General features: G+C 38.6%; 1 protein-coding gene across 1 annotated transcript in view; it reads right to left on the bottom strand.

The window, feature by feature from the left end:
• IMPG2 (interphotoreceptor matrix proteoglycan 2) overlaps nucleotides 1–21,639 on the bottom strand; it is a 117,859-nt gene that overhangs the window by 45,358 nt on the left and 50,862 nt on the right. Inside the window, exons 7-10 of the mRNA XM_032299246.1 lie at nucleotides 20,078–20,239; nucleotides 16,222–16,280; nucleotides 13,642–13,662; nucleotides 1,003–1,247 (exon numbers count right to left, since the gene is read on the bottom strand). Coding sequence (XP_032155137.1) covers nucleotides 1,003–1,247; nucleotides 13,642–13,662; nucleotides 16,222–16,280; nucleotides 20,078–20,239 — 487 coding nt within the window. The remainder of the gene's footprint in view (nucleotides 1–1,002; nucleotides 1,248–13,641; nucleotides 13,663–16,221; nucleotides 16,281–20,077; nucleotides 20,240–21,639) is intronic.

The raw sequence follows: 21,639 nt of genomic DNA, 5'->3' as shown, positions 1-21,639 counted from the left end.
CTATGTAAATCCATAAGCCTCTCTGGCTTCTCTAGCGTCTAGTTTTGTTTATTTGTTTGTCATTCTCACACACACACACACACACACACCCCTATGTCGTAGCTGCCTGGAAGGACAGGGCAGAGGCTCTTTTCTCTTTAAAATGTGTGGGAGCCGGAGAGGCTGTAGAAATGTATCATTCGTATTGCCTCACGTGTAGATTTTCCTCCATGGCAGCTGGTACTTCTCCCATGCTGTCACTTCAGTAATGTATATTCCACTGAACATTTTAAAAGCCAAGTTACCAATGAGTAAAGAAATCATGGAGAAGAGAAGCAAGTGCAAAATAGCAAGTGAGTTAGCAGGATACCGTGGCCCTGGTAAGTTAAGATGCTGCATCCTAGTAGCCAGACTCTTAGCGAGTTTTAAGTCCTGGGTTGACTGGGCACCCTGTAGCCTCCAAATCCAACGTAGACGCCCACTTCTTGATGACCCCTCATATCCACCTATTCAGTATGTATCATAACAGGCTCTCCACAGCCATCTGAATTTAAAGTCAGTGTAATTGGATTACCTGGGATTCCGCTACCACTTCTTCCTTGACCTAGAATTTCCGTTACCTTTCTTGAGCTCTTTCTTTTTGCTACGCTCTGATTTTTAAGCCTTTACCAGCTGACTTACCTTAGAGAGTTCATGTCTCGGTTGTCAGGACAGCATTATTACCTGTTTCAATGCTACTTTCGGGTACTGTTTTCCTTTTTCTTATACTTTGCTCCCATTTCTCTAAATTATCTCTACCTGCCACTTTCCATACTCTGTAGCCTTTTGTCGACAAATATTCCAGAAAGCCCCTGATCAATCTATCCAAAATAGCTGCATGGCTGAAGCTCCATATCAGGTTGGCTCCTGTCTCAAGAAGTCTAGAGAATGGTCAGAACCTTATATATTTAGGGAAATTCGTTTTTACCAGAGCATGCTGGAAAAGAAACTACACAAAGACTTCGTGATGGATATCAAACTCACCATTGATAAGCTGCAGGGAGTCAGGATCTGGATTCAAGGAAGAGTTCCCCAGCAAAAAGTTCTGCTGCAGTGTCTCAGCAATATAATCTCTGAAGTTACTGATGGTGTACACCACAGTGGGCTTATCGTCCAGTTCCACAAGGCCGTGGTTTTCCACCTTGTTGGAGTGAAGGCTAATGAGGTCCCAGGTGGTATTGCTGATGGCCTCACCATTGAAGGTAACGGCATAGTAAACATCTACGCCACTATGGATGGAAATAAAGAACAGAACAGATTAGGTTCAGCTAAGGGAGCACAGAGAGAGGAGCACTGAACCCATGAAGAACAAACGTTGGACCTAGAGGGGGAGTCTCAAAGATCATGGATTCCGTCACTTTTCTCTGAAAGCCCTGGATGACCTTTTGCCATTCTTTCCTCCTTCCCAGAGAATGAGAAGTCATAGCCCTAAGAATAGAGAGAAGAATTCTAAGGAAGCCACAGAGGCAACCGTGCAGAATGGCCTGAGCATCTTCTTCCCTATATCCTCACTTCTTTCCTCTTTCAAAGCCAAACCTCCCCCCTTCACTGTCAGCCTACTTCCTTCTTATCCTATTGGCATTTCTCCCCCCAATTTTTAAAAACGTCTTTCTAATTTCTCCTCACAATGCAAAATCCTCTCACATCACTTCATTATTGTTGTTAGATGAATTGTGTAGTGAAACATAGTTATTTATTGTGGTAGGAAAATTATGAAAAACTTGATACTAAAGCAAATTGATGATTATTTTTCTTTAAAATGTTGTGGTAGAGTATTTTCTAATATGACAGTTCTTTCAGGAGACATAGTTTTGTTTGATAACCCAGACAATTTACAATTCTATAAAGTTTGAGATTAAATTGTAAAACACTATTATGAAGTAATTTTTTTTCTTGGCCCCGTAGGAAAAATATCTCTAAAGTTATATTTCACTACCCTCCAGGGCATTAACCAATTTTTGTATGTAACTCAGAAATCTGTTCCCAAATAAATATATAAATTTCTCTTTTTCAGATACTCTAGAAACAAGCTCGCTCTCTCTTAAGCCAACTCCCTCGTTAATGAATTACGTAAAACCTCAACACGTACTAACAAACAGCACTTGTCTGGGAATTAAGCTTTTTCACCATCAACCTTTCCACAGGCAAACAAAGAGGAGACTTCTTGGACCACAGGACAGAAAGACAGAAAATAAATAAGTATGAGTTGATGTGTTGACATTTTCTTAACTAGACTCTTGGAGAAATAACATCAGAATATAAGATTTTAAAACAAATAGAAATACTCCTCTAGACTCCAACTCAGATTTCTCTAAAAGCTAACCGTTTGTAAGTGCTTATAATGTGATAAGTATTTTACATGATTTATCTCATTTAATTTTCATAATAACCTGATGAAAGATATTTTCGCTTCAGAATATTGTTGAGGAAACAAGCCATTAGAGCAGTTAAGAGACTTCCTTTAGATTTCATAACATTTATTAATATGTGGTAGAGTAATTACTTCAGCACAGACCTGTCTGACGCCAGCCCCTACATTCTGAATTACTAGGCTGCCCTCTCAGTAGCTTTAATTAAACTCTTACCCAAAAAAGTAATTATGAGGACAGCTCAATACCAGTCATCACTCTGGGTTTCAGCCAGGCTCTGCAGCACATCCATCATAGTAAGTACACAGCAAGCCACACCAAGATCCCTCCGGAGGAAGGAGAACACTACCTTCCCAGAGACAAACCACTCAACACGGCCAGGCAGTAAAAGCAATTCGCCACTCTCAGACATTCCACAGCAGCAAAATATTCCCAAAACAAAGCATACAAGTAAATTAACAAAAAAGTGAATAAAGGCTACAGTTGACATTTAAAAGATCCATTTAAAACAAGCTGATAGTGTTTCATTAAGCGGTACGTCTTGTGCATGCAAAAATGAATTCACCCTCCCACCTCTTTCTTCAGCTAATGTAAAACTGTTAAGGGAAACATACAGAGAGACAACTTGCTCCTTTCCATCAGCTTTATAATAAACTGTTTAACGTGAGGTTTCAGTAGAGCCTTGTTTTTGCCTCTCTAAATTATGACATGCACAAACCTTCTTTTCAATGCAATGCATCTAAAAGCTTTGATACCTGTGACTTTTTTTTTTTTTGGTTGCAATTGTTTAAGAATCGTGGATTTACTTTTTGTAACGCTTTGGCTATTGTCCTTGTGTATCCTGACAGCGCCATGTGCGCCAGCCCATGTCAATCAAGATGGGTGATTATGAAATGCCAGACTTCTAAAATAAATTCAATGGGTAAATAAATGCTGCTTTGGTGGGAAAAAAAAGTGAATAAAATTAAAAATAAAGTGCTTCTTCCTCTGAACTCATACATTCTTATATATTCCTTTATTATAGCCTTCATTGTTTTGTACAGAGATTTTGTTTACGGTGACATTGTCTCAGTTGCTCCTTGAGTTTCTATCCCCAGTGCTTAGCTTGGTACCTGGCACAGAGAGGTACCCAGTGCTACTGGATGAACATAAATATATACTTGTCTGAATATGAAAAGGAAACTGAGGCATAATCAAGGTATTTACATATCTAAAGGAAAGTATCAACATAATGAGGATGATATCATAGAAATTAGTCAGCCAATTTATGTTACTGGGTAGTAGAAAGCTTCTGACCAGTATACTGGAGGCTCTGTGCAATCAACAGATCCCTAGATTGGAGATGGTTATAAAAAGCTACCATGGCTGGATGATAGTGGCTGTTGAGATCATCCAACTTCCTCTTTTTGATTTCAAGTTTGTAAAAGAAACTTTTGATGACAGCTCCCCGCAAATTTTCTTTTTTTTTTTTGGGGGACGGAGTTTCGCTCATTACCCAGGCTGGAGTGCAATGGCGCGATCTCAGCTCACCGCAACCTCCGCCTCCTGGGTTCAGGCAATTCTCCTGCCTCAGCCTCCTGAGTAGCTGGGATTACAGGCACGCATCACCATGCCCAGCTAATGTTTTTTGTATTTTTAGTAGAGACAGGGTTTCACCATGTTGACCAGGATGGTCTCGATCTCTTGACCTCGTGATCCACCCGCCTCGGCCTCCCAAAGTGCTGGGATTACAGGCTTGAGCCACCGTGCCCGGCCGCAAATTTTCTTATGAGGAAATAATGCATGCGCCAGCCAATGCTATAATAATCTATTGGTCTGTCAGCACATCTATTTCTCATTTTTAAATAGATCAATGGGCATCCTAGAGAATTCACTGTCTTTTATGGTTTGGTAAGCATGAACGGTCTTAAGAGACTTCTCCTTCCTGGGAGCACTGGTCTGGACCTGGCCTGGCCTACATGGCAGAGATCATACACCCTGAATTGCGGGGGAAGCCGTGAAGGTGACACTCCCACCTGCCATAGAAGCAGCCAGGTCTTTTTGATATTCCTGTCTTACTCTGAGTAACTTCAATACCAGCTGTGATAGGCTACCTCTTGTAATGCAGTGGTCCAGGCCTCTTAAAACCGGTAACTGAGCACTTTGACACTCTCATGCTCTAAGTAGTAAAAACATCTGCTTGTCTCTGGAACTTCCCTCAATCATCTAAACAAAGTACTTCAATTTTGCACATTTAAGTATGTTGATTCATAGGTAGTTCCCAATTTTATAAAGAAGCCAATTCAGTAAGATATGCTAAAATATCAAATGATGGTTCCAAGATAGAATAAAACAATAAGAGGGTCACCTACTGATCGAGACTCGCACACCACACTCCTCTCCCTTGCTCTTTCTGAGTCTTCGGTCATCCTGATAGGCTGGCAAACCATAGGCACCTGCTCTGTTTCTGGATCTTTGCACATACATTTCCTTCTCTCTGCAATGTCTGCTATTACCTCCCAGCCCTTACAGCCTCCACATACACATGTACACACATACAGATTCCTTCTTCACCTGGCCATTTCTGTCTTACTTCAGCTTAGCTGTCACCTCCCACAGAAACTTCTTTCTAACATGAAGACGTGGTTGGTGCTCACGTTCCATCTCCCCACCAGCTATATAGGCACACGTATTTTTTTGGCTCTGTCTCCAGCATCTAGCACAATGCCTGGCTCATAGCAGGTCAATACATACTTGCGAAAATAATGAAGAAACGAATGCTCAATTTTGTTCCCTAATGCAGGCAGATTAGACAGTGGAATGTATGTGACTTAAACAACAGTACATGATATGCCTGACGTAATCTGAAGCATTTTCATACTCTAAATATAACAGAGCAAGTTTTAACCCTAAGGAACATTCATGTTAGCTTCATACATTTGTATCTTCTGGTTAATCATTTTAGAGACACTGCTTCGTGGCCACAACCCAGCTCTGTGAGGATGTGCATGTTCTTCCAAGTCTTAGTGTGAAGGACCATATCTACCTCTCCAGAAAGGTGGGTTTCTTTTTGGGATTTTTGCACAAACTAGTAAACTTACTTCTAGTGTAAACATGACTCTAAGTTAAAAAAAAGAAAAAAGAAAAAAGAAAAACTATGATGAGAAAAAAAGAAGAAAAAGAAGGAGGAAAGGCTATGTCCCAGTTAGCACTTCAGTTGGTCCTTAGGCTATGCAGAAAATCACACAAGGAGAGTCAAGCATTTACTGGGAATCTGCCATGTGTCTTGCATGACATTTAAATATGATAGGGAAAAGATCAAGAGAAATGTTCCTGGATCAAGAACTCCATGCAAATCAGGCAGTCTGGGATAGATTACTTTATTTGCCTCCCAATGTTTCCATTGGACATCTAAATATAATACTTCTATTATAATCTACCTTGTCTAGTACAGAGTTCATTAAAGAAGATAAAATGCCTCAGAAAGATGATGTAATTTGTTACCATGTTTTTGTCCTGGAAAGAGAACTCAAATAAGCGCTTGAGATACCAGAAAACCATCTATTTTGAGGGCCAAGAACATCAGTGTGACTCAGAACAGACAGTGCTGGCATCGTAATGGAGTGCAGAGATATCTCAGGATGAGGGACAGAATAAAGGAAAGCCAAGAGGCCAAGGAAATACATGAGAAGCAGAATATACAGTGGGAGACAAAATAGTCTCTAATTGAAGAAAGCTGTGTTGGCTCCCCATGCTCAGCAACTCCAAGTTCACTAACTACCACGGGATCATCATCTTTCATCTTCTGAACTTGACTCAGACAGCTGCTATACAGAGGAGTTTCTGTGTCTGACAGCTATTTCCAATGACGTGAATCATGTGGAGGTAAAGTTTACCCTTTCTCATTCTTTCCCCTCAGATGCCCTGATTGACTGTTTGATGCATACATATTTTAAAGAATTAAAAATAGTACCATCACATTTCATGAATTAACCAATATAAGGATGTTTTGGAGAAACTCAGACATCTCTTTTTTTATAGGTTCTTCTAGGAAGAAGATACATACTGAAAAAGCCTGAAGCTAAATAGATAAATTGGGTATACCAGATGAATGCATTGTTGATTCATTTCAAATGTGTACTGCTAAATTAACATAATGAGTACATCTTAAAAGAGGTACACAGCAAATAAAAAACTTCATGTGCCTCTTAATGCTTAAGGAAAGAGGGAGAGATGACATGTGACATACCCTATAGACTACTTCTATTTCTATGCCATACATTTATTTATACACAGCTCAAAATATATGTACACCCAAAAGTTGCAAATAAATTTTATCAACTGGTTAATTCCTGACAATGCTGAATAATTCTGAAAACTGTACCTAGGTTAACAATTCTGCATGACCTCAGTAATATGGCTGACCACAGACACCTGGTACTCATCCCAACACTACAAGAAAGGATCAAAGCAACCACAAAAATAAACAAGAGAATAAATGAGGAACAAAGAAAATACAAAACAACCAGAAAACAAACAACAAAATAACAGAAGTAAGTTCTCAACTATAAATTATAACCTTGAAGTTAAGCAAGTTAAATTCCCCATGTGAAATATATAAACTGGCTGAAAGGATTTTTTTAAAAAAGACCAACCATACGCAGCCTACAAGAAACTTACATTACCTATAAAGACACATAAAGATCTAAAGTGAAGGGATGGAAACACATATCCCACACAAACAGAAATCAAAAGCAAGTGGGAGTAACCATGCTTAGACAAAACAGACTTCAAGACAAAAGTTGTAAAAAGAGACAAAGAAGGACATTATATAATAATAAAGGAATCCATTCAGCAAGAAACTGTAACAATTATAAATACACTTGCACCCAAAATGGAGCACCAAGATATATAAAGTAACTACTATTATATCTAAATGGAGAGATAGACCCCAATACAATAATAGTTGGGGACTTCAACACCCCACTATCTCCCTAGAACAAATCATCTAGAAAAGTAAATCAGCAAGGGAACTCCAGATTTAAACCGCACCACAGACTAACAGACATCTACAGAACAGTTCACTGAGCAGATGCACAGCTGCAGAATACACACTGTTTTCATCAGCACATGGAATATTTTCCATGACTGACCATATGTTAGGACACAGAACAAGTCTCCAAAAATTTTTTTAATCAAAATCATATCAAGTATCTTATCTGACCACAATGGAATTATACTCTAAATCAAAACACGAGGCAAATTTGAAACTACACAAATAAAGGAAAGTTAAACAATATGCTCCTAAGTGATAAATGGGTGAAGAAATTAAAATAAAAACAAAATATTTATTGTAACAAGTGAAAATAGAAACACAAAATACGGAAACCTGTGGGACACAGCAAAAGCAGTAGTCAGAGGCAAGTTTACAGCAGTGAATGTCTGTATCAAACAACTAGAAAGATTTCAAATAAACAACAATGCATCTCAAAGAACTAGAAAAGCAAAAGGAAAACAAACCAATAAATTAGTAGCAGGAAAGAAATAATAAAGATCCAAGCAGAAATTAAAGACATGGACACCAAAACAAATATACAAAAAATTAACAAAACAAATGGCTGATTTTTTGAAAAGATAAAGATCAACAAACCATTAGCTAACTAATGGTCTACATCATTCTACTATTACCCAAAGCAACCTACAGATTCAAAAAAAAGAGAAAGAGGACCCAAATAAACAAAATCAGAAATGAAAAAGGACTCATCACATCAAATAACACAGAAATAGGGTAATTAGAGGCTATGATGAATAACTATATGCCAATCAATTTGAAAACCTAGTGGAAATAAATTCCTGAACACATATAACCTACCAAAATTGAACTAAAAAGAGATAGAAAACCTGAACAGATCAACAAAAAGTAACAAGATTAAATTGGTAATAAAAAGTCTACCGAAAAAGAAAAGTCCAGGACTGGATGGCTTCACCACTGAATTCTACTGAACCTTTAAAGAAAAATGAATACCAATTCTTCTGAAATTATTCCGAAAAATTAAAGCAGAAAAATTAAATTATTCCAAAACCAGAAAAGTACATGACAAAAAAAGAAAACTACAGGCCAAAATCCCTGATGAACACAGATGCAAAAATCCTTAAAAAAATAACAGTAAATCAAATCCAGTAGGATTTATCCCAGGAATGCAAGGATTGTTCAACATATGCAAATCAAGAAGCATGATATATCACACCAACAGAATGAAGGATAAAAACCATATAATCATCATAATGATGCAGAAAAACTATTTAATAAAATAAAACATCTTGGCCAGGCATGGTGGCTCATGCCTGTAATCCCAGCTCTTTGGGAGGCCAAAGCAGGCAGATGACGAGGTCAAGAGATTGAGACTATCCTGAACAACACAGTGAAACCCAGTCTCTACTAAAAATACAAAAATTAGCTGAGCGAGGTGGCATGCACCTGTCGTCCCAGCTACTCGGGAGGCTGAGGCAGGAGAATCGCTTAAACCTGGGAGGGGGAGGTTGCAGTGAGCTGAGATCGCACCACTGTACTCCAGACTGGGTGACAGAGTGAAACTCTGTCTCAAAAAAAAAAAAAAATCAGGTAGAGGGAAAGTACCTCAGTACAATAAAGTCCACATATGACAGTGCCACAGCTAATATCATACTGCATGGGGAAAGGCTGAAAGCATTCTCTCTAAGAACTGGAACAAGACAAGAATGCTCATTTTTACCACTCCTGTTCAAAATAGTACCAGAAGTCCTAGCCAGAGCAATCAAGCAAAAGAAATAAATAAAAGACATATAAACTGGAAAAGAAGAAATCAAATTATCCCTGTTTGCTGATCATGTAGCCTTACATTGAGAAAAACTCAAAGACTCCATTAAAAAAAAAAAAACTCTTAGATTTGAAAATGAATTTAGTAAGGTTGCAGGATACAAAATCAAAAATCCAGCATTTCTATACATAAGTAACTATCTAGCTGAGAAAAAAAGAGGCAATCCCATTTACAATAGCTACAAGAAAGAATAAAATACACAAAAATAAATCTAACCAAGCAGGTGAAATACCTCTGAAGGAAAACTAGAAAACACTGATGAAAGAAATTGAAGGGGATACAAACAAATGGAAAAACATCCCATTCTCTTGGATCAAAAGAATTAAAATTGTTACAATGACCTTACTACCCAAAGCAATCTACAGACTTGAAGCAATCCTTATCAAAATACCAATGACAGAAATAGAAAAACAGTCTTAAAGTTTGTATGGAACCACAAAAGTCCCCAAATAGCCAAAGCAATCCTGAGAAAAAATAGCAAAGCTGAAGGTATCATAGTACTAGACTTCAAAACATAGTACAAAGCTGTAGTCATCAAAACAGCCTGGTACTAGCATAAAAACAGACACACAGACCAATGGAACAAAACGGAGAACCCAGAAATCAATCCACATCTACAACCAACTGACTTTTGGCAAAGGTGTCAAGAACATATACTGCAGAAAGTTTACTCTCTTCAATGAATGGTCCTGGGAAAACTGGATATCCATATGCAGAAGACTGAAATTAGACCCCTCAGCTCTCACTCCATACAAAAAAAAAATCCACTCAAAATGGATCAAAGACCTAAGAACTATTAAACATTAGAAGAAAACATTGGAGAAACACTTCAGGACATTGGTCTTGGAAAAGATTTTATGAATAAGACACCAAAGACACAGGCAACAAAAGCAAAAATAACAAATAGAATTACATTAAACTAAAAAGCTTCTGCACAGCAAAGGAAACAATCAACAGAGTGAATAGGTAACTTGCAGAATAAGAGAAAATATCTCCCAACTATGTATCTGACCTCAGATCAATATCCAGAATATAGAAGAAACTCAAATATCTCCACAGTAAAATAACAAAAAAATCCAATTTTAAAATGGGCAAATGATTGGAATAGACATTTCTCTTTTTTTTTTTTTTTTGAGACAGAGTCTCACTCTGTCACCCAGGCTGGAGTGCAATGGCGCAATCTCAGCTCACTGCAACCTCCACCTCCCAGGTTCAAACGATTCTCCTGCCTCAGCCTCCTGAGTAGCTGGGATTACAGGCATATGCCACCACACCCAGCTAATTTTTGTATTTTTAGTAAAGACGGGGTTTCAACATTTTGGCCAGGCTGGTCTTGAACTCCTGACCTTGTGATCCACCCGCCTCAGTCTCCCAAAGTGCTGGGCTTACAGGCATGAGCCACCACACCCAGCGGAATAGACATTTCTCAAAAGAAAACATACAAATGACCAAAAAATATATTTTCAGATGCTCAACATTTTCATCAACAGGGATATGCAAATCAAAACCAACATGCAGTATCATCTCATGCCAGTTAGGATAGCTATTACTGAAAAGACAAACCACAGCGAATGCTGGTGAGGATCCAGAGAAAGGGAACTCTTACATACTTCTGGTGGGAATGTAAACTTTTATAGCCACTATGGAGAACAACATAAAGATTCCTCAAAAAACTACAAATAGAACTACCATATGATCCAGCAATCCCACTACTGGGCATTGTTTTTTTTTGTTTGTTTGTGTTTTTTTTGAGACGGAGTTTCACTCTTGTTACCCAGGCTGGAGTGCAATGGCGCGATCTCGGCTCACCGCAACCTCCTCCTCCCGGGTTCAGGCAATTCTCCTGCCTCAGCCTCCTGAGTAGCTGGGACTACAGGCACGCGCCACCATGCCCAGCTAATTTTTGTAGTTTTAGTAGAGACGGGGTTTCACCATGTTGACCAGGATGGTCTCGATCTCTTGACCTCGTGATCCACCCGCCTCGGCCTCCCAAAGTGCTGGGATTACAGGCGTGAGCCACCGCGCCCAGCCACTACTGAGCATTTATCCAAGGAAAGGAAATTAGTACACCAAAGAATATCCACACCCCCCTGTTTATTTCAGCACTAGTCACAACAGCCAAGATACCAGATCAACCTGGGTGTCCAATAACAGATGAATGAATGAAGGAAATGTGGTATACATATGCAACCAAGCAGTTTAGCTTCCAAATGCATTTTAAAACATTTTGTCTTTTCTCCTTTTTTCCCAGTCTCAAGTTGTAAACTTGATACAAACTGTAGGAACATTTTCCTCCTTAGTTTTAAAAGATAGCACTGAAACATACTTTGAAACTCCACACTCCTGCATGCCTCCCATTCCAAGTTTCCTTTTTTGATCCCCTCTTCCCAGCCTGAAGTTTGAATCATTTCTGGAGGTTAAGCTAAGCTGGCCGCTTCCTCACTGCTAGCTTTGGAAAAAAGTCACCTTCCTTTCACTGCACATCATCCTCGTTACCGGCTTTGCAAGCAGTGAGCAGCCAAACCTGCAGCCAGTTACACATATACAATGGAATACTATGCAGCCATAAAAAGAAGGAAATCCTGTGATTCACAGCAACATGGATGGACTGGAGGCCACTATGTTAAGTGAAATAAGCCAGGAACATAAAGTTAAATACTAGGTGTTCTCATTTATACAGGAGAGCTAAAAAAGTTGATCTCAAAAGAGTAAAAAGTAGAACAAAGGATACTAGGGGCTGTAAAGGTGGGGGAAGAGGGAAATAGGGAGAGATTTGTTAAAGTATACAAAGTTACAGTTAGATCGGAGGAATAGGCTTCAGTGTTCTATACTACTGTAGGATACAGTTAACAAGAGTATATTATGTAGTTTCAAATAGCTAGGAGCATATTGAATGTTCTCAACACAAAGCAATGATAAATATTCAAGATGATGGCTGTGCTAATTAAACTGATCTGATCACTGTACATTATACGTATTGAAACGTCACTGGGTGCCCCGTAAAAAATGTATAATTATTACATGTCAATAAAAAATTAAGAGGGAAAAAATCTCTCTATACACACACATCAGAATGGCTAAAATAAAAGACAGTGACAACACAGAATTCTAGTCAGGATGTGGAGATCCTGGATCACTCACACCTTGCAGGTGAGAATGTAAAATTGTACAGCCACGCTGGAAAACAGTTTGGCTATACAATTTTACATTCTCACCAGCAAAGTGTGAGTTTGGCAGTATCTTATAAAACTAAACATGCACTGGACATACAATCCAGCAGTTGCATTCTTGGGCATTTTTCCCACAGAAAAGACATGTGATGTCCACACAGGAACCTTCACACCAATGTTTGTGGCAGCTTTATAATAACCAAAATCTGGAAACAGCCCAGATGTCCCTCAGCTGGTACATCCATAGCATGGACTCGGCATACAAAGGGATTACTGACACACACAACAGCTTAGATGACTCTCAAGGCAATTATACTGAATGCAAAAAGTTAGCCCTCAAAAGTCATCTATTGTATAATTCCATTTATATTATATTAGTGGAATAACAAAATCATAGAGATGGAGACCCGATTAGTGGTTGACAAGGGCTTTAAAGGAATGGCACAATGGAGTCATGTAGTTCTGGAAAGTTCTGGACATTTATTGTGCTAGTGGTTATACAAATCTACAAGTGAAAGTGAATTTTAAATAAATTTGGAATCCAACGGCAAAAATGACAAGCAGCCTTCACAAAGGGTATGAACTATGATTTTATCTTATGCTGCTTCTAAGAAATTCCAGAGAGCAGCTACTTTTGCAAGTGAACGACTATAAAGATCAGCCTTCTCCTCTTCATTTATCACTTAACGCGACACTTGATTATATTATCGAATGACGTTGTATACTTGAAAGTATTTATATTAGTGCAAGTTATTCTTATTTTCAATTAAGTGTAACAATATTTAAAAGTACTTACCAGTCAGCAGTCTGGGTCTGTAAAACTACAGCCTATGAGCTAAATCCAGCCAACTAACCATGAGTTAATGGATTTTACATATTTTACTAGTTGAAAAAATTTTGAAAGACATTTTGTGACACGTGAAAATTACATAAAAATCATATTTCAATGTCCATAAATAAAGCAGAACACAGCAAAGCTCACTAGTTTACAATATAGTGTCTATGTCTACTTTGACCTGAAAATGGCAGAACTGAGTAGTTGCAACAGAGACTATATTACCAGCAAAGTTTAAGTTATTTGCTATCTGACTCTTAATAGAAGTTTGCCAAACCCTGATCTGAAAAAGTTGAACAGTGATATTAGAAGTGATATAAGATTTGAGTCATGCTCCCCTGGACCTACGGCCTGCCATATATACTAAGCCACAACCCAATTCAATGGACAGTAGAGAAAGTGCCAAAAAGTACCTGTCATTTTCCTTGGGAGACCTGAAAATAAAAATTGAAAATATTAAAAAGAGTTTGAGACAGTTATTATTGTCACATCGTTCATGGAAGTGCAAGTTCTTTGTGTATTTCCTCTGAATTTCCTTGGAATTCTTCCTTAAATAAAAATGCTTGCATAGCATCAGATACTGACAAATTCCTATAGACTGAAGGAAGCGAGCAAAGGTGAAAACAGCATTCAATTTTAAAACCATGGTCTTTACTTTCTTCTAAACTTTAAAAATACTTTAAAACCATCCATACATAGTTATTTCTTCATAAATAAACTTTTTTCAGTAAATCAGCAGAAGACTCCAGTTGGTGGCGTTAACAAAATTGGGAACTTTTGGGATACAACATGTTATGCAGTATTAAAATCAGATGGTACATTGTAAGGTAGTAAGGGTTTAGGTAAGGGTTTAGGACTGACTAATCCGCAGGATACCTTTAATATTTATATTACTTTACATAGCAGATGCTTAAATAGAACTTTCCATGTGCTAGGAACTGTGCTAAGCATTTTACAAAAATTAGTTGATTAAATCCTCATTAAGATTTATTAGTATCCTTATAATATCGGTATAGAAACCAAGGAACAAAGAAGCTAAATAATTTGCTGATGGTATTTCAAAAGCATTTTTTAAATAAAGCAGGATTAAGGTAAATTGTCTTTTTTAATACAAATGAGAAGATAAATCCTGGAAATACACCCAAAAGCATCCAGCCAGAAGTGCAAAGGCAGGATGTGAAGCCAGGCAAATTGGCTCCAAAGACGGTGTTGCCCTTCATGTGCTGCCAGGTAAGAGAGGCTTCAAAGGCCTCACATTCTCAGGTTGTCATGCGAGCTTACCACTGGAGGCAGTGTCCTGTTTGAAAACTGCTGAAGTTGAACAGGGTGACTGGTCATGATACGAAACTGGATAAGTAGGTCAGCTTACACTATTTGGCCTCTCTTCACTAAGCCTGCACTGCTAAGCAGCTAAACAACACTGGGAACATTATTTAAATTCCCTGTGCTCTGGTTTACTTATTGGAAAATATGAGCATAATAACTGTCTCATAGCACTGATGTCGAAATTCAATAGTGTGTGTATAAATATAGATATATATAAAGCCTGGCACACAGTAAATGCTATATAAGTGCTTGCTGTTATTTCTGGTAAACTCAGAAGTTTTGACAGGAGCAAGCCAAAGTTGAGATGGATAACATCTAAACCTGCGCTAGAGTATCACCTAAATCACGGCCTTGAATCTAGCATGAAGGTTCAGAGCAAGAAAAGCCAGTCAGCTGCTTTGTTTCCAAATTCCTCCTCCACCCCAGTTTACAAACTCTAACTCTGGGCTAATATTTCAGCCCTTTAAACCTGTTTCCTCCTCTTAAAAATTAGTATTAGTAATATCTCTCCTAAAAGGGCTGAAGATTAAGTGAGCTCAGCAATCTGACATGCCCAATACAAAGTATTCACTCAGTAAAATATTCACTCGGTCAATGTTCACAAGAATTATACTGTGAGTCTTAAGCAGGGAAGAAATGTCTTTAAAAGAGGTGTCTTGTTTACTCAGAACTGTTATGTTTAAAACAAGGACTAACGCATCCCTTCCAGAGTGGCCTCATACCAAGATGTCAAAATCACCACACTGACAAGCTTTAGCAAACAATGAGGCCACATCTGACTTCTGGCTCCTCTCAGAGGCAAATAAGACCTACGTAACTTGTCAGCAGCAAGCTGGGGACATGAATTCCTAAGTTATTTTGTTGTTGTTGCTGTTGTTATTGTTGTTGTCTTGTTTTGTTTTGTTTTTTTGGAGACGGAGTTTTGCTCTTGTTACCCAGGCTGGAGTGCAATGGCGTGATCTCAGCTCACCGCAACCTCCGCCTCCTGGGTTCAGGCAATTCTCCTGCCTCAGCCTCCTGAGTAGCTGGGATTACAGGCACGCGCCACCATGCCCAGCTGATTTTTTGTATTTTTAGTAGAGATGGGGTTTCACCATGTTGACCAGGATGCTCTCGATCTCTTGACCTCGTGATCCACCCACCTCAGCCTCCCAAAGTGCTGGGATTACAGGCGTGAGCCACTGCACCCGGCTCATATATATATATTTTTTATTGCGTTTTAGGTTTTGGGGTACATGTGAAGAACATGCAAGATTGTTGCATAGGTACATACGTGGCAATATGGTTTGCTGATTTCCTCCCATCACCTATATCTGACATTTCTCCCCATGTTATCCTTCCCCAAAACCCCACCCCCTCACTGACCCTCCCCTAGTTCCCCCCACAGACCCCAGTGTGTGATGCTCCCCTCCCTCCATTAATTCCTAAGTTCTTAACCTAGCCAACTTTAGACCTATATATCTCTTTGAGTTATTATTTGCTCTTTTTCAAATTCAATTTTCTCACCCAAAAAACTAACATCGAGAATACCAGTTTACCAGAAACAGCACTGAGTTACAGCGTTCAAATCATTTATTGTTAGAATATATATGATAAACATAAAGGCCATTCCATTCAGAATGAAAAATGCTAATGAACATGTGCATATTTAGAGTAAGTCTATTTACCTAAATTCAAGCACACGAATATCCTTGTAGCCTGGTAAGCCAGTGAATGCATTTTCAACCTGTTAAAAATACAAAGAAAAATGATGACTTGTAGAAATATGGAAAAATATATAGAAAATAATGCTTTTAAAAGTCAAATAAAAAGTACACTGTTCACAACTATTAGAAGCTTATATACTTGCCTAGACATACCCGGGTCAGAAAGTGAAAGAAAAAATTACAATAGCTAAAATGTTAGAAAATAGTTTTTACCTAAACACTGCCACATTTTCCTTTTTCATTTTGTCTTTTAAGGTTTTAATGTGCTTTAATATTAATTTTTTTCCAAATTACAAAAAGCGTATGCCTTGTTGGCAAAGCACTGTTTTTCCCTTGTGTGATGAAATGCAAAAAAAAAAAAAAATATTTTAAAATATGCCATAATAGCATTTTCTTTCTTTCTTTTTTTTTTGAGATGCAGTTTCGCTCTGCCACCCAGGCTGGAGTGCAGTGGTGCAATCTCGGCTCACTGCAACCTCCGCCTCCTGGCTTCAAGCCATTCTCCTGCCTCAGCCTCCCGAGCAGCTGGAATACAGGTGTGCGCCACCATATCCAGCTAATTTTTATATTTTTACTAGAGACGGGATTTCACCGTGTTTGCCAGGCTGGTCTTGCACTCCTGACCTCAGGTGATCCACCCACCTTGACCTCCACAGTGCTAGGATTACAGGCCTGTAATAGCATTTTTAAATGTTACTGTTTGGATTTGAAATCTGGCCACAACACACTCACTGACAAACAGTCTGGGGTTTGTCTTCTATAATGTGAAAGTGGCTGGTGGCGTCTGTTTCCTGCTCCTGCAACACAAGAGAACCAGAAACACAAACACACTCAACACCCAGACCACAGGCCTTGTGGTCAGGTGACGGTGCTGATCAAAAGACTCATTCACGAGCATCGCATCTGCAGGAGCCAGTTTTATTACTGAGTCTTTAAAATCTAGCCATGTAACTCCAAACGAGCTTAGAGACTGGAGGTCGGAAGCAGTAAGCTAGATTGAACTAAAGATGTAAAAATAATGAGGTTAGGCACAAACGCATATTTTAACAAAAATCAACATTTAATCTGTAACATTTCAGAAGGTGACAGCCTCACCAGATGGGTCACTATGGGGCCAACATCAGAACAAAGGAAATAAATTAATGGACCTTGGCAACATCTCTGGGCATCTGCTTTTAACCAAGTCCTCATATAATGAGGAGAGTGGGATTTTTAAAAAATCTCAGTTCACTGAAGATCTTTATGCCTTAAGAATATAGAATCCAAACTCATGAAACTCTTTGGCTATAGTAATGCTCCGTTTTACACTCTGAAAGGAAATAAAAACCTGTTATAATTCTTGTAGGGTGGTGGGGAGGGGTAGAATCCCCAGGACTAGAAATCAGAAGCCTGAGGGTTAGTCTCAGCCTTGCCTGTGCTGGCAGGGTGCCCATGCATAGGCCTTCTTTTTTCAGAACTAATACTTCCCTGCCCACCTACCATTCTGATTTTAAGATGAAAACAAATGTACCTAAAAGCACTCCATTAACTGAAAAATGCTGTATAACTGTACATTATCATTACTACTAAACCCGTCTTAGCATAGGCTTTGCCTTCTCTGGAGTCTAAACACGTATAGGTATTCTAATGCACCACATCCAGTTAGCTACTACACATGGGTCCAGTTGTAAGAAGTCACTCAACATCAACCTCGATATTAATAGTCAGTACAATGTATTGAGGACTGTGGTGTGTCTGATGCTTTGCTTTACTTCAAATCTGTGGTAATCCCCAGAGATAATATATTATTCCTATTTTATGGATGAGAAAATGGAGATTATAAGATATTAACTAACGTGGCCAGGATCACACATTTGGTGAATGACTGAATCAGAATGTATTCAATCCCAGATCTCTCTAACACCAAAGCCCATATTCTTCCCATTGAATCACATTGCCCCTTCCTCTTTTCCCTGCCTCATGATCAATGTACTTTAGAATTGGGATCAGGACCGGGAAAACTAAGGTTCACTATAACTCCTCCCTTGAATTAAAATGAAGGGGACTCTGTAGAAGAAGCAGCACTTTGAAAGGCGGTAGGAGACCTGGTTTTCATTTCTGTTCCTAGAGAGACTGAAATAACAATGAAAAAGTTATTTGGCCTCCTGAGCCTCATCTGTAAAGTGGAGATGATTGTCTACTTGGCTGATGTAAGCAAACACATAGAAACTTGCCTGTGGAGCACAAGGTGCTATGTGAGGCCCACACTGACACCGAGCTGGGACTGCCCTCAGGCACCAACACGCCCAGGCCCATCACAATGACCTTCCCCCTCTGATATCGTACTTTGTGTTGTCCCAGCCTATCATGCCCTCACTTCTTATCCTTTTACACACACACACACACACGCACACGCACACGCACACACACACACAGACTGAGGGCTCCTAAACCTCATCCCTTCCTTCTCCCTGTGTATCTTCCAGTAATACCCAGAGAAGCCGAGGGAAATAGCCGTGTGATGGTGTCCTGAAGGGAGGGAGCTGGAGGATCCCCTTCAGTTTGAGACGTGATCCCCTGCCTCTGCTGTTTCACACAAAGCAACTCTTGGTAGACACTTCCTTCCAGGTAAGGGAACAGGGAGTATAGAGATAGGCCAGAGAAGGAGGTGTTTCGTGGCTAGGCCCAGAACGTTCATCACCGTCTAATGACCTCAACTCTACAGCTACCTGCCTCATACAGTCCCTGATGAAGATATTTTTCAGAGTGTTTATTGGACTTTTCTAAATCTGCAGTCATTCCACGCAATTGTTTACCCAAATACTAAGGCGTATTAAAAGTTTCTTAATCAAAGGGCAGAGAAAACCAGACAGCCAACCCAAGATACTCTCTGATGCCAGGTGGCCACTGGCCTGGCTGGCATTTCTTCCACATACCATACAGCCTTGCAACTTGGCCACACCACTAGGAAAATCAATTGTCTGTCCTCCCCTTCCCACGTCTGATGGCTACAATAATGCTTTGGCTGAGAGATGCAGTTTTATTTCCCATCTGGACACAGTATCTGGGGAGGGAAAGTAATCTAAGGTAATGGAATTGACAAACTTGGTGAAGGAGAACCCCACCAAAAAGCAGTGGGAAAAAATAAACAGGAAGGAATGATTTGCCCTTTCATAAGACAGCCAGTGGTAAATGAGCATTCATTGCCTTACTACACAAAAACAAAGGCTAACAAGACCGGGACCATGTGTCATTTTTGACTGAAAAAATCTTGGGTTTAAATCCTATATAGAATTTTTCCAGAAAGCGATGTTGTGGGATGAGAAATCCCTTTCTAAAAATACCTCCAACCAAGGACAGGAGGCAAATTTATTGTTCACTGGATGCCCTTTTGTGCTTCTCAGCTTTGTACCAGATATTGCCTATGTGGTAACTTAAAATTTTTTCAATTAAAAAATACCAAAGATGAGATTAAAAGAAATTAAACTTAATGTTCCCTTAAGAAAAACAATACAGTGTGGGTAGTTTCTTAAAGAAGCTTAATTCTCTCAATATTTTCAAGTCAAAACGATGCCACAGAACACAGCCTTCCTCGGCTGTGCAGCAAAAGCTGGAAATTGCATTAATTTTTTAGCAGATGGCAAGATTTTTCGTTCTGTGAAAGAATTCATCTGTCCTGTGACTTTTCAGAGTTTTCTGAAGAAATGGCTAAGTAACCACTCTAGGAACCAAGGAGACGAACAACTTGAAACCTAAACTACCTTTAAACAGTGTTGTGAACATGGGAAACTAACACAGCAGACAAACCGTCTCGTTTAATTTTTTTTAAATCACCCACCTCTGAAATAAATTCTTCTTCAAGGTGCTGGTGGTGAAAACTGGAGGAATCCTGGAGTTCTTCCCTGTATTCCATCCCCAGAAGGTGGATACTGAATTCTGCAATCTGTTCAGCTGCTGGTTTTGTGGCTTCTTCCATCACATCCTCAATTTCATTGTTAATCTGAATTTTTAGAGAAAGAACAATAAATGTCAAGACATGTTCATTCAATCAACAAACATTTATTGATTGTTCCAATGTGTCAGAACGGTGCTAAAGGCAGCTTCTGAAGATAACCTTATGATATCATATTTGACTTTGGAACAAACTGGGTAGACTTTAAGACATAGGCTAATGCTACAATTACTATGCATTTGTTCACTCCTTTGAACACACATTGTACAGTTCAAGGGAAGGTAGAAAATTTTCCACAGGAAACCATCAAAGCGAGTTTAAAAAGAGTTGACTGCTATAATTATTATCCAAAAATACACTAGAAGGGTTGTTTCCAAATGTTTTTGTCTTAGAGCCGTTTAATCTCTTAACAATCATTGAGGAATCCAAAGCCTTGAAACTCTTAATAATCATTGAAGAATCCAAAGAAGCTTGGTTTATGTGGGTTATACCTATAGATATTTACAAAACAAAAGATTAAAAGAGAATTTTTCAAAATATTTAATTCATTTAAATGTAATATAACCATCTCAATTCATATAAAAATGAGGTAAATATTCTGCAAAATAAAAAAAACTAGTGGGAAGAGTGACATTGTTTATATTTTTGCAAATTCTTTAATGCCTAGCTTAATAGAAGACAGCTGGGTTCTTCTATCTGCTTCTGTATTTGATTAGTTACAATATGTTGTTTAGTCGAAATACATGAAAAAAATCTGGTCACACAGATATCTATTAGAGAAGGGATGGATATATCTAGAATTTTCAGATAACTGTAGATATTCTTTTTTGATATTACACCAAACTCAACAAGCAGTAATTTCTTAAAGGTTAGTTGCTATGTGGAATCTGAGCACATATTCAACAAACTTTTTGTACTCTGTAACATTCAAATCCAGGGCTTCCACTAGCCAAAGCTGAAATAATTTAAGCAACGAAATAAATAATGGATTATAACCCAAAGAATAAATTAAATATCCATGAGTCCATACTGATATAAATAACAAATAAATGATGAAATAAATAAATGAAAGGGAAGTGACAATAGTTTCTTACAGAATAATTTCAATTAATAAAGGTAGAAAAAAATAAGGGAAGTGGAAAATCACTACTAGAACAATACCGTAATGATTGTCACACACAAAATACACTAAAGTGCATTTAATCCAACTTTCTTCATTTTGATACGTAAGAAAACCAGAGAGTGAATAGGATGAATGACTAGCATAAGGAATCATAGCATGTCAATGGCAGAGGCAGGAAGAGAATATAAGGGCTTTTGCTCATTTTATCATTCTTCATCCCTGATGAATCATACAGTCAGAGACTTTTAAAACTTCAGAATGGGAAGGAACATCAAAGATTCCACCATCCCTTCTGACACTTGAATTTTCTTCAAAATATCCTTGA

The sequence above is a fragment of the Sapajus apella genome, unplaced genomic scaffold, assembly GCF_009761245.1.
Source record: "Sapajus apella isolate SASKATOON/1434 unplaced genomic scaffold, GSC_monkey_1.0 scaffold40, whole genome shotgun sequence".
NCBI classification, from domain to species: domain Eukaryota; kingdom Metazoa; phylum Chordata; class Mammalia; order Primates; family Cebidae; genus Sapajus; species Sapajus apella.
Note: the sequence above shows the minus strand (reverse complement) of the source record. Positions and strands in the feature narration are given on the sequence as shown.